The sequence below is a fragment of the Pezoporus occidentalis genome, unplaced genomic scaffold (genome assembly GCF_034315485.1).
Source record: "Pezoporus occidentalis ecotype Australia unplaced genomic scaffold, CSIRO_AGI_Poc_V1 ctg266, whole genome shotgun sequence".
NCBI lineage: Eukaryota > Metazoa > Chordata > Aves > Psittaciformes > Psittacidae > Pezoporus > Pezoporus occidentalis.
The window spans coordinates 202,123-216,604 of NW_026914567.1; the positions used below are offsets into that span (position 1 = coordinate 202,123).

The following is a 14,482-nucleotide window of genomic DNA, read 5'->3' on the forward strand; positions in this document are numbered from 1 at the left end:
TAGAAATCCACAGGGAACAGAAACCGAGTGGGAAGGAGGCAGGGGGGAGATGGGAGGAGGGAGAATGAACCAACCCAAACCCACCAGAGGCCAGTGGCTCCCCAGGCACCCCCGGGCGAGGCCCTCCTCCACCAGGTTATCGGATTTTCCAGGTCTGAGTAAGCAAGAACACCTAGAGGATACGCAGCAGTCAGACACACGTGGTTTACGATGTGCTGCTGAAACAAACCAGCCCTGAGGAGATCGCTGATCGCTTTCTGCAGGGCCAGGCTGGACTCTCAACCCGCAGCGTGGCTGGTGAATGGATGGCAGCAGGTAAAGGTAATGCTGTGACTCACCCGGCCGCCTGACACCCTGGACACCGAGAGATGCTTCTGCAGCCTGGATATGAACCAGGCTGACTAAGCCCACAGTGCCCCTTTCCCTGCCTTGCGCTGAGCAATCCCTCCCAGGATTACTGCTGGCCAGCAGTAGCTCACCTCCTCTGCCTTACAACACATCTTGATGGGCATAAATCAACAGGTTTGAGGGCAAGATGTTGATTAGAACACAAGAAATCCATCAGAGACGTGTCTGCTCCATCATTTGTCACAGTGCAGAGCTGAGCCTTTTCCACTCCCTCCCAAACCAGCAGCCATACTTCCTATCCCCATAAGTGTCTCAGAGATGTTCAACAGGTTAATACTTGTCCCCTCTCTGCAGAGCAGGCACCTACATGGTGTTAATCACACTGGATTTTAAATGGAAGCATAAGGAATAGCTCAGAAGAGGACTCAAGCCCAGCCAGCTCACAAAGTCCAAGCTGTGACAGCATGTTGATAGCTCTACCCACTGCAACTTCTAGCCAAAACATGCAAGAAATCACATCTGTCATTGAAAACCTACTTTAAACTGGGCACACAGGATGTCAAGGCATCACCCAACTTACCCTAAAGGCAGTTCCTTCCTCTATAATTGTAGGTAATTGGGAAAGGCAAATATCAACTGCAAGGTCCCAAGCTTGCCTAGAGGAAAAGAGAGAAGGAAGAGAAGTTATCACTGGTTAGCCCTGAGTAATATTAAGGTAAACATAAATCCTGATCATACAAGTATGTGGACAAAGCAATGTTGTCTGAGTGGCTTAGAAATGCTTAACATTCCCTTCTTCTAAAGACAAGTATACCATATAAGAACTAGTCAGATGAACAGCAAGAAGGTCTGGTCCAGCATCAGGCTGATGAACAAAATGTGGGCAAGGTAAAGAGATCCCTGGCTGAAGTTCACAGACCCTGCTCCTCTCTGTGATGTAGAGAGAAGCCAGAGTGAACTGAAGTCCTATTATACACCTGTCCTCATGCAAAAATAGATGAACTCAACCCTGGATTAGCTCCAACCCACGACCCTTCCACACGCTCCTCTGTATGGACCCAAACCCTGGCTCGCTCTGTATTCCTGTCACAGCAGAGCAGCTCAGGTAGGTGCATTCCTCCTGACGGGCCCTCCAGCCCACAGTTCATGGATACACCTACACCAGTACCTTAATTCCCCCTTTCCACATCCTCCACACAGCTGCCGTGTCACTGCACACGGCGCTGAGACAAGTGACTCTCTCTCCAGTAATCTAATTCCGAGCTGGGTTTTGCATGGCAGCCTTGTTAGAGATCAGCTCTCCATGAGTCACTCCAGGACGTGCTAAGCTAGGAGAGGAAATACTGAGAGATTTCTGTTTTCACACTTATCCCCTATACGATTTAATGGCTGAAGTCTTGTAACTGGCAATATTTTAGTGCTACAGTTGTCACAGCACTTAAATTACACACAGCGGCCAAGGAACCTGATTCAGTGCAAACAAAATGTGCTGCAGTCTGCTTCAACAGCCTCACAAACTCAAAAACCAAACTAAAATCCATACGTTTAGTCTCCAACACTCCTAAAACACATCTCAAAAGTGAAACCATTACTTTTTACCCCAGAAACAATTAGCCCATCTCTATCCATTGATGTTTCACACACACCTCTCATTTTAACACATGAATTAGTGCACTCTGAAGGGCTGAGTTAAACCACCATCCGCTGGGTTTCTGACACAGAAGGAACTAATTTGCTCCTCAACCACATTTGCTCTTCCATGGCTCATGGCCATCATGTGGTAACATCAATACACTGAGCAATGTTTCTTCTCCCAGGAAGATTTGCAGACATGAGGCCATAGGTTATAATCAATACAGTGTGCTTTAGTTACCTGCTCTAATAAGTTCCTAAATCACACTGTTTGGAGTCAAACAAAGGCCTCCATTCAAACAACCACCACATGAAATCCATCCAATTAGTCTAACTGGAGGCTGTTCTCAACTGAAAACCACCACCCCAATTAGATGGAAGAATAAACTTAAAGGCCCTTGTATTTTTCCTCCGGATTCAGGAGATGCAGCTTGGTTAAGCTGCTCCAGACCTTGTCCCTCTGTTTCTCACCTTCCACTTGACAATATGTTGCCAATATAATTAAGAGGTAATCAAGAGATAATCGAAGCATGGCAAGAAATACTCCCCACATGCTCAATAAAGACCCATGCTGCAGAGAAACTGTTTACAGAGCTGATGAAACAGAGTTATTCCCGGTTGTGGCAGAGGCAAAGTCAATTAGTGCACATACAAAGATTGTTTCCTTCAGGTAAAGAAGGAGCATTTCTGACTTCCAGGTTTCTTGAAGGCACGGGCACCTACAGAAATTCTCTCAAACACTAAAACCCATCAATACCTTGTGCCTTTGAGAGATGTTTTACTAGACAGGAGAAAAACAGTTTAGAGATCAGGGACAACCAGTTTGATTTTGGCTGTCTATATTGGGGTTCTGCACAGGTCATTATACTGCAAAGGCACAGTGCTAAGATGCCAAGCTCCTCACTGTAGGTAAGAAGCACTAACGCTGCTATAAAAACATCCAAAGCAGCCCAGCAAGGCCAAACCTCGAAGGTTTTAAGTGTTATCAGAAAGAAGAAACTAAAATTTAAGAAGATACTTTAGTAGATTAAAACAAAAATCTTTTTATGCTTCCAAAACCAGCCAATGCAGCCACATGAGCATCACTCAACCTTTCCAAAGAGTAACCGCCAGCATGAAGTCTTAACATTACTGCTTACCCAATCTAGTGTTGCCGAGTAACACCAGCTGTGAGAGAGACTTGAAGTGATTCTCCAGCCTTTCAAACCAGCCCAGCACATGGCTTGGGAGGCTTTAGGTTGCCCGTGAGCTGCCCCACAGGTAACTCCCTGTGTTGGTGATGGCATTAAACAGCATTACGACAATTAAAAACAAGCCCTGGATGAATGGTAGAGGACTAATGCCATGGAAGACGTGAGGGAAACAGAAGGGGAAAACCACTTGTTACAGTCCTGGTGAAAATAATGGCTGGTGGTGGGGAGGAGGAGCAGTGATTGACTGTTTTAATATGCCAGGGGGAACCAGAAAGGTGGGTAAACCATAGACATGCTCACTGAACTAATATTCCACTTCAGCACACAAACAAGAGATAAATTATGGAGCAGCAGCGAACAAGGATGGGTGGTGTCACACCCTCCCAGTGATTTATGAAAGCCAGCCCAAGAGATCACTCCTGCTCTCCCTTCCCTGCAGAGACTGCTCTTTGCAAAGCGCGGTGGAAGATTTGTTTTCATCACATCAGGTACAAAAAGAGCTTGGCAATCCCCACACATTGTTCTTTCCTCTCTTTACTGGGCCCACCCAACAAGCCTGGGCCCCCACCACGACAAGAGACACTGTCCACGGGGCAATGACCTGCTGAAACACTGCAGTGCTCCAACTGCACTACGTTATGCTACTAAACAAGGTGTGTGTGGGGGGGGTGTTAAACTATGTTATCCTAATTGCTCTGTAGGTACAACAAATGGATCGAGCACGTGCATAACAAGAGAGAACACCTCCCCTTTGCACCCCCTGTTAAGTCAGAAGCTATCACACACTTAATGTAAGGTTACTCAATGCGCAAGACGGAAGGCATCACCCTGCACAAGGATACTGCACTTCAGATTACACGAAAATTAAAAATGAAAAGGCATTTTCCATAATCCTACAATAAAAATTAAACAGGGAAAGAGCTGCCCCGAAATCCATCACTAACTCCTCCCACGACAGAAATACTCATCTCATTTGTCTCTATATTCTAATTTCAATTTCTCTTACCCTCCAGCACAAAGTCCCTATTCATGCACCCCCAGACTCCATCTATCCCCACTCAGCCCAATCCCAGCTTCATTACAGCAGGAGTGCTGAAACTGTTAATAATTTAACGTTAAGCTCATCCGTGCCTTTATTGCTTGCCAGAGGTGCTGCAAAGTTTGGGCTTTCAAGCAAGGAACAGACAGCTGAGGGTTCCAGCTCTGCTCAGTGGCCCCTTGATGGGGCAAACCCAGGAATCAGCTAGTAAAGGAAGCCCACAATGACACTCTAACTGCAGAAATGAAGCACAGCTGGAGAGGTGAGCATTAGTCTTCCTTCAGCCACATGTATGGTGGGACCTGCAGATCATGAAAGCACCTTTTCTGACACTCGTTTCTGGGCTGAGTCAGTGTCTGATGCTTGGAATCCTCATATCACGTGTTTTTATAACGTATTCTTGTTAACATTCTCTCTTCTGGGAACAGTCTGTATCATACTGCACCACACAGGAGATTGGTGAAAATGAGTATTTCTTACTGGGACAGTCATGCTGAGGAGCCACCATAGAGAAGCTGAGCTCCCCGTGGTCCTGGGGCTCAGGTGCCAGGGTACCCGCGTGGCTGGAATGGTGTTTCTGGAACCATTACAAGCTTCAGACTGTATCAAACATGAGGGACAAGCTTCTTCATGTTTGTTTTTCCTGCAAGTACAGTTCAGCCAGGGCCCCTGCTTGACTGGACGTCAGACTTCAGCTGATTCTCCTGCTCCTCAGTGACACTGGGAACTCCCAAGGCCGCTCCAGGGATCCGGCTGGAAGCTGCTCAGACACAGGTGTCCGGAACAACAGCTACTGCTGTGAATACTTCGTACAACTCTGAAACCCTCCTTTCTTCTACCAATGCATTCCCCTGCTCTAGACACAACTTAAAGCACATGCTTTGCTGCTTTTGTCCATTGTCTCCATTAAACCATCCATAGTCCATTCATGGGTCTTGGAGACGTTAAGACGAACACACAGACACACAGAAAAATCTGGTTAAACCAGCAGTGTAATCTGAATTAATCTCATCCTTCAAATGCCAAGCAGTTCCAAATACCCTTTTGAACAATCCCTCCTTGCTGCCATACACAGCCTCTCCCTGTAGCTCAGAGACTCCTTTCTCTGAGCCAGCCGAGCAGCCCTGCATCCATCCTGCCACACTCCTCCAGCTCCTCTCCCACCTTTAATTGTGTTGCTACATCATGGTTTTCTTTTCAGCCAGAATTCCAAGCTTATTTTATTTGCAGTGTGTTATGACTTACTTCCAACCCGAATCTCATGATCACTGTACACGCTAGTGCAATATTTCTCTAATGGACAAATCAAAGCTCTTCCAAAGCATAATTAAGGTACTTTGTTTTAATATACGACCTGTGTTAGGAGATACTTCCAAATGCATTATTAGGCCTTTTCAAAGGCTGTGAATATAACTTGCTGGCAACAGCAGTAACATATAAACCATAATCCATCACAACAGAGATGAAGATGCTGACAGAGCATCAGGCCTCCTATTCTTACTGCACAATAGAGGGAACAACTCTGGAAGTTGAACGGTACAGCCAATCGATATATATTAATATTAATACCTGTATTATGGTAGTGCCTGCAGCAGCCAAGAACCTACAGTGCGAGGCACCAGGCAAACACAGCCCAGAGGCTGTGCCTGGGAGGATTCATGCCTGAGCAGGGGAACCAGAGAAAGCCAATACAATAAGAAAGACACAACAGGAATATGTCAGAGCCCAACAAAGAGGGCAGGGTCACTGAGATGAGCTCTCCTGCTTCCTAAACACAGTTCTCTTGGTGAAATGAAAAGACTGGCAGCTTGTGGGTCAGATTTTCCCTTAAAAGTTTTCACTTTTCCTCAACTACTGGGGTAAAGGGGATGATGAACAGGGAGGTGAGAGTGGTCTCCCAAGTGAGCTGACAGAACAACAATTTAATAGGTCAAAATTGTTAAAAGTTGTTTCCAAAGGGCTTAACCAACAGAACTCCAACCCCCTGCAGCCCCTGTTCCACCAGCCCAGATCCCCGGATCATGAGACGTTGGAGCATGACTCGGGGGAAGCACCCAGTTCCAGTCACTATCCCAGCTGTGAATGGGGAAAACAGCTTGTGTCCAACAGCACAACAGATAATAACACAATAATCCCACAGTGCCTTTGTGAATGGAGGAGAAAAGCCCGAATGAGTGCCCAGAGGATAATGGAAAAGAAGAGGATATATGCACATATGCAGTGGGGAAGCTACAACAACACTCCACCACTTTGACTGTGAGCAGTAAGTTAAAACCCAAGTGAGCATCGCTGACAACCCAGCAGCCAGGACTCACTCCCCAAAACACTGACATGCTGGGAATGGAAAAAATTAGTGAAGAGCCTCAAATAAACCAGCAGTCAGCAAACCCTTGCTGCATCATCCACCATGTAACGATGCGGATGAGGATGTGGATTCAACGCGACCACCAAGTCATGTTGGAAGTCTCCCTTCTTTCCAACGCTCCTTTGGCCAACTCTCCTGCCCTCCAGCCACATCACTGAGGTTATCTGAACACTAAAGTGGGTTTGGAGGCTGCAGATCAGGGATCCATTAGAAAATTCTTGAATGAAAGGTGACAGATAAGTGACTATTTTTAGAAAACATTTAAGCAAGCCCCAAATTAGTTTCTAAATCTGTCCCCGCTGAAAGTTCACACTGCTGAACTGAGCCACCCCTGGCAAAAGTGGAATTTTCCCTTTGCCACATTTGCTTCAAACTGCACGTTTTTTGGAGGGCACTGAATAAAATGTGTCAGAGGATTCTCTGCTCACTGGCTGCCTGCTTTGCATTTGGAATTCACAAGGAAAAGAGCCTTGTGGGTGACTTCTCCTGAGAATTTCTTCTTCTAGTAAATCCTAAAAAGTAGTGATGATGCTGTTAACCTGTGGTATGGTCTGGGGAGCTTTACAGAGGTATTTCCAGCACCATTCTGCAGCAGGAGAAATACAGTACAAGGAATGGACATCTAGAATCCATCATGCTACCATGCAGCTCTATAAGATACAGAACGAGATCCAGGGATTTCTCCTTTCATTCCTGCGGTTCAGCATGTGAACAGTAACACCAACTCCACGTCAAGCCATACTCTCATAGGAAACCAAAATACAGGCTTTTAATACGCTGGCAATAAGAATGAATTATACTCCCATGAGGAACTGGAAATAGAGGCTTTTAATATGCTGGCAATGAGCTATAAATAACTCCAGAGATTTACTGGTTTAATTTCAACATCTCTGCAGTCGTGTTCCACCTTTCTGCAACATGGTTCTGCTGCTTGAGATGAGCCACATCCAGCAGCAGCATCACCTCAGAGCCACCATCTGAACTCTGGAGGGCTTTGTGCTCCTCACTGACAAACAGCCCAGTCCCTCATGTCACACAAGGTGAAGAACATAATTCGCTGGGTACAAGCTTGCAGCACACTTAGTGAGGCTGCCCAGCTCCAACTACTCCATCCAAAGCCTCCCTGTTGCCTCCACTCTCTTCAATAATTAAAGCAGCCTCACAATTGCCAGCAAACGCCTCTGCAGCGATAGCTTCCACCTGCAACTGCTGGGGGGGCTCTGTCGTTAGCTCGAGGAAACCATGCCATGATTGCTGCTATCAGCCCTGCACTGATCACCATCACTCCATACGTTCCTTTTCCTCCACAATCTTATGGAGGAAACACATCAAAAGTGCAGGCAGATTAAGCCCACTCAGCTACCTTTACCTGTTGTTTTATTAGCCTTTTAGCATGCTACACAGCTATCACCGTCTCCTACAGGAACTAAGATAGCTTGACTGTACCAGCTTCTACTTAGCCAAATCTTGTACTGTTCTGTTCTTAATCATAGTGAATAAATAAAAACAAACATTTTTGGTATTACTGTTATTTTTATTATTATTGTTCACGGGACATTGGTTTGACAGTCAAACCCCCCTTTAAGAGAGCTTCAGTAACGGTGCCACCTCCACTTCCATTAATCATCCTAAAAGCACCACTAAAAGTTGATGAACTCTGCAGCAAAGAATTTCTTCTACTTCAGCATCCCAAGTTAAGAATTTTTCCTCAAGTCCTCAGCTCTCCCCATCCTTCCCAATCTGTGATCAGCTTTGCTTTGGGAAAATAAAGGTAACAGATGCCCAACTTTTCTATTTGGAGGGAAAGACTGGAGTGACCTGATGCTGCTGTATCACAGAATCACATTATAATTATGCATGCACAGAGATGGCTATAATGCTGCCACAGGCTGTTTCAGTTTTGATCCTGGCTAAACCAGTGAAGCACTGTGCAGATTTCAGCAGTAACAATCTTTCATGACTACAGAGCCCGAAATCTCAAGGCACCAGCACGTGCCTCTGAAGCCACTGGCTGTCACTTACCACATGGCGTGCATGTAGGTGGGAGGCAGGCGGGGGCTGCTCACCGGGGTGCAGTTGTAGGATCTCATAATCCTTTCTGCCAAGAGAAAGTTCCGAAACAAACTGGCCACAAGCAGGTCCTGCCTGAAGAGCTTCTGGAAAAGGTCTGCCAAGAGAGCACGTGAGTTACTGGGTGTGTGCCTCCATAGCTTCAGTGCCTCAGGAAACATGCAAAAATCAGTTAAAACACAAAACCATGTTGACATCTTATTCCAGTTTGAAGGACTCTACACCAGCTCTGCAGTGACATGCTGTGACAACTGCTAAAAGGAAATCCTGCCTCCGAGTTCCCTTAAAGCAACACAGTGACTCCCCATTTTACATTAACAGAATCAAGTATTTTTCTATATCAGGTTCTTTTTTGCCCTTTTAGATAAATTCCCTTGTTGGTGTTTCAGCCTGAGTTTTCAGAAGTTACTGAGGAAGAAGAGGACCTCTGTGCACTATTTAATCAAGAACTACACACCTGTAAACTGGCAGTTGGCTGTGCTTGTAAGAAGCCAAAAGGAATCCTAAAAGATAGCAAATGTGCTCTCTTCCATAGAGTCAAAGATGAATTTAGGTAGTGCTGAGCATCAGCAAGAGTGTAGCAGGAAGACTGTTCACACATTTGGCCACCCGTGCTCCAGAGTTATCAATTCAAAGCACAACAGGAATAGAGAAATGGGATGAAGTTACTGGTGGGGAACCCAGGCTGCCTTACCAGCAAAGAGGAAAGAACCCTTTATTTGTGATACTAACAAAGGCTGGAAGAAAACAGATTGCTCTGTAGAAGTACAGCAAGAACGAGAATCATTCAAGCTTAAAGCAATCATGTTAGCACTAGAAAAAGCCCTTCTGGTTTCTAATGATCAGGTTGCTGAAATGCTTCTGGTAAAAAGAGTGAATTAAAAAGTTTAACTAGCCTTGAGATCCAGTCTGATCTGTGCTCTCCATAGCAGGCTCTCATGTTCTCCTCCTGTCAGTGCCTCATTTATCTCACTCTTCACCCTTGTACTGTGAATAAGCGATGCTCGCTCCTGAGCGGACTCGGTTCGCCTGCCCAAGCCTTACCTCTAGGCAAGACGTTCCAGGCGATGGTGTCTGTGATAGCGGTGAAGATCCAGTTCAGCTCCCCCAGGGGGGTTCTCCTGTCATTCAGTCTGCCCGGGATCCTACAATGGGGAAAAATTCCATTGCCTGTTAAACCTTGTGACACGCACCCATGCACACCTCTGAGGCTCAGTCAAGGCCCACCAAATAATTCCAGACCTTAATTCTTCACCAAGAATTCATGTTGCTGACAGACTCCCCTTATCCAAAGTCTATTACATTTGAATTTGCTTGGGAGATGAACTGCCAGATAAAGGATGATAAAGCAGGAGTCATTTACAGGTAACTGAGCTAAAGGAAAATGTCTGGGAAGGCATCACAGGGATGATGTGGAGCTCTGCGATGCAATGGAAATGCCTTTTTTCTTCTGAAGTACCACCCAGCTTCATTTTATCCATTATTCACTTCTTGCTGAAACATTTAATAATAAATATTGCAAACCACTTGCTCACCACCTGTAACGTCCCTGTGTAAGAACTCCTGAGGGATCATATTCCAGGAAAAAAACAATTATTGTTCTTTAAACATTTATTATTCCAAGCACCAACACACCATTCAGCAGCGGTGGACAGCGCTGTCCCACCAGGAATCTTCTTGTTCCCAGGATCCTGCTTTTGTAGACTGAAACAAGTCATCCAGGAGCTGAACAAAGATCTCATTCTGTATCTGCTCACCAGTGAGGTCCAAAGACACTACAGGACCAACATGTAATCTGATTTCTGTGATTGCAGAGACTGAAATCAGGCTGCCCTAACCCAAAATCAATGCACACAAAGCTGTTTAAAGGAGGAAAAGCTGTGAGCTGGTCTTCAGCATCTCTCAGCTTCTGCCTCCAGCCTGACCAGCTTTCCTCACTCACTTTCTAACGCTTATTTGCTGCTCCTAAAAACACAAACAAGAAGGAAAGAAAACCACCCACCCACCCACGATGAACAGACTCATCCTGGGCTCTCTTATTAACACTCAGCCACTCACATAGCAAATCCAACCCAGTGCTCTCAAGCAGAGCCTCTTCCACTTGAGAAGGTACCAGAGCGGATGGGGAAACTTTGGAAACATGCACCCAATCCAGTAAGGCATCCTATGATTTAATCCCAACACACCCCAGCTTCCCTTCTGGAACAAGTTTCAAATCTTAGAAGGATCAAGACAAACTACATGAAGCCCTTTCTCTATAGCAACTTACTCTCCTGCTCTGTACAGCACACACAGGTTCAGATGAAGCATATTCCCTTGTATAAACACAGTTTCTAAACCAGCCTGAAATTAACATCTTATAAAGAATTCCTGTCTGTCTTGATATCAGAGGAAAAACCTACATCTCTGAGCCAGCATTTGTTAACCGAGCCCCAGAGCAAGCGGAGGGAACCCAAGGCCACTGCTCTTGTGAGGATTTCACAACAATATTTGCATTGCAGAACACCCTCTGCAGCATTTCCAAGTCAGAACATGATTAAGTAGACGCTGAAAAGATCTTTGCCAAGATTCCCAGCGAGCCAAACGCTGAACCTAAACCATCTGATGGCCACTTCCAAGGCAGCTTTCAGCCACAAAACCTGCACCATGGCACGATGTTACAGCAACCAACCACAACACGGGCCAGAGTCAGAAGAGATCTCGACACAAACCAATGCACTGTGTGTTTCTTCACACACTTATAAACAGCTTTTTGAAATAATCAGTTATGCTCTTTTTTAACATCATCTATCCCTCCCTTAAGGGAGCAGAGGTCACTTGACTTGTTATTTCTGTATGGTTCCACTACACAAACACACTCGCTGTCCTTTTTCAGGTAAAATACTTTGGATGAGTACATTTCCCTGTACAACCTCCTCTTTCTTCTTTCCCTTTCTGTCTGGGCACGCATCTACAGAACCAGAACGTCACAAGGCTCCAGAAAGTCTTTTTCCCCACGAGGAACACTGCTGTCGTCCTCATCGCTTCTCCTGATGTCTTCCACATTAAGCTCTGACAATCAGCGAGAGCCTCTGACAGTGAGGACAAAGCAGACCTCATCTGTAAAAACTGTTTCTGAGCGAGGGGAAGAAAAGGGAAAAAGGGCAGCACGTCCCAGCTGCTCGCTGCAACTGAACATCTCCAGACTCTCAATTGTTCCTTCATCAACTTCCCGACAGACGCCTTCACTGAGACCTAAATCTGTTGTGCAAAGCGAGGACTACAAAATGTCAGGGTCACGGAGGAGCTCGTGCAAGGGGCAACCATCAACCACCTTGTCAAAAAGTCAGCAGAATCCCATGAATCAGTTTCACTACAGGGGAAGCATGTGCCCCAAAGGATGCCAGGTTCTCCCTTCAATGGGCTCCATCGGTATCTCTTCTTTTGGAATGTCATACATACAAATACTGGGATATGCAGCATCACACTTGGATTTCAGAACACAAGCTGCTTTGGTACTGATGTATCAAATACCTGCCCACATTCACAATGATTTTAAACAGAAAATAACACAAGGACGTTTCCCTTTTCGTTCCTCCAGGGGAAAAGGGACACCACAGCAATCGGTCCCATGAGCAGGAACTAATACAGTGCTGTGGACACCTCTAGAACTGGCAAGAGCTGGTTAGACAGGATCAGCACAGTTCATGCGCTCAGAGACAACATGTTCTCATCACAAAAGGAGAGCAGTGAGGCAGGTGGCAAGCCACTGGGCTCCCAAAACCTTGGGAACTACTCGAGTAAGACAAAACCTCTGAGGTTCTTCAGCCATTTGTTCGAGAGTGCTGCAGAGCTCTGTACACCAGTGCTCCGTCTCTCATCTCTCCGCACGAAGACACGAATGAAGTGTTGCCATGAAAACCACCCTTTCGAGTGCTACCTTCACGCCGGATTTACAATAGGCTTTGCCTACACGAGAGGCTGATACCCTGTAACAATGGTGAGAAAATGAAACACTCCATTTCAATAAACCCCAGTTTATTACAGAAGAGGAACTTTCCAGAATAGCATTTTCAATAGCAAAGTTTTGCCTCAGCTCAAGTGCTAATGAGGGAGGTATTGCCAACAGGCAGCGTGGCACAGCACCCTGTCAGACCAGGGCTAAAACCACTCAGTACAAGACATCCTGAAACATGCTCTAACACCATCTACTGAATCTTCCAGAAGAAAATAAAGGTGCCTGCCCTCGCTCAAAAGGCAAACTCAAAATGACCCTTTTCCCACTAGAAATGAAATAATAACTATAAAGCCCCAGGCTGCAGCGTGTCAGCATGTGAAATGGTTGAGCAGGTATCTGCAGGGACATCTCACCTTGTGCTACTTGTAACGACAGAGAGATCAGGGTCCTGTCAACAGCAGAACCATTGCTCTGTCTTCAGCTGCCTTTATGCACTCGCCCAAGAGGCAGCAGGATTTGTCCCTGCCCAGTCCTGCTGAAACAGAGCTCTTTTCTAGTAGCCAAATGGCTTTCCCCACCTAGTGTGAATCCTGATGATTTCTACCAAGCCTCTGTACCAGCAGCAATGGCAGCATCTCCTCTCATCAGGCAGCAGGGTGTTCCAGGGCATTATCAGTATTATTTTAGAAGGCAGTATTGATTCTTGTTGGAAATACCCTTTCAGTTTAGCAGTTGGCCTCGTCTGCTTACACAGCAACGCCCATTTTGTTTGTTCAGACCCAAGCACAAGCCAGGAAGGTTATTCCATGCCTGGGCAGCTTTCGTCCTTCTGACCTTTTTGAACAAACCACCATTTCCAGTGACTTTCCACACAACAAACTCTCTTCCCAGACTGATGTGAGGAATTCAAATAGTCAGCAGAAAGCTGCTGGTGGTTATGAAGCTCTGATGGCCCCAGGCGATGCTAATGGACCCCACCAGCCACAGTGGGCAGGACACCAGCCAGGCAGAGGAAATGGCACTGGAAGGGACTGGAGCAGCCGGTAGTGCCTACTGGGATCACCCGGGGAAAGAATCCCTGCTCAGCTGCTCTCCTTCGCCTGCCCTGCCATTTCCCATCCTCAAGGCAAGTGCTTAGCCAAGTCCTGAGAGCACACACCAAAGGTGGTTGTTAGAGCACAGCAGAAGTGCTACATTTCCCCCAGTTACATTACTTTTGCCATATAATATCATGGGATTTTCTTTTCCTACTTTATCTTTCAAGTGGCTCCTAGTGAACCATTACTCATCAATAGCCAACAACATTAAAACATTCATAATTCCCAGGCTGTGACATTTGACAATACTTCAGATGGAAACAAACATTAATTTTAGTCTCAGATTTGTTATTTCTCATGATCTTCAGCAATGGGCTTTGTGCTGGTGAGTGACAGCAGAGATGGGCTCTGCTCTCGGCGCAGCAGCAGCTCAGGCTGCAGCCAGACGCAGCTCTCCCACGCTGCTCCTGCCTATGTGACGCAGAGCTGACAGTCAGAAAAGGTCCTTTGTCACCAAGCCCTGCGAGCAGGGCCGAGGCTCCTTCCCGCTTGTGAACGTGAGCTCTGGTGCCATGCTCATGTGCTCATCTGAAAAGATGGTTTTGTAAGTGGCCTCCCCAGAAGCACCAACAGCCCCCGGCTCACCGGGAGTTTTGTTCAGAGAATTCCCTCCTTCTGCAACAGGGACCCAGAGAAAAAAAAATCCCAGGAAGCAACATCCCACCCCTGCTCTCTGGAGAACGTGACTTCAGGAGGGAGCCTAATGCAGCGACATGGATCAAAGCATCATTCTTGTGCATCCCTGGCTCTCAGCACCCAGCTTTGTATTCCCACCCTACTCCAAGTGAAACGATTCCTTAG

At 46.3% G+C, this 14,482-nt stretch overlaps 1 protein-coding gene across 4 annotated transcripts in view; it reads right to left on the reverse strand.

The window, feature by feature from the left end:
* RPTOR (regulatory associated protein of MTOR complex 1) overlaps nucleotides 1-14,482 on the reverse strand; it is a 112,584-nt gene that overhangs the window by 56,747 nt on the left and 41,355 nt on the right. For all 4 annotated transcript variants that reach the window (XM_062624359.1, XM_062624358.1, XM_062624357.1 and 1 more), the window contains exons 8-10: nucleotides 9,692-9,792; nucleotides 8,600-8,744; nucleotides 929-1,004 (exon numbers count right to left, since the gene is read on the reverse strand). In XM_062624359.1, the coding sequence (XP_062480343.1) occupies nucleotides 929-1,004; nucleotides 8,600-8,744; nucleotides 9,692-9,792 (322 nt within the window). The remainder of the gene's footprint in view (nucleotides 1-928; nucleotides 1,005-8,599; nucleotides 8,745-9,691; nucleotides 9,793-14,482) is intronic.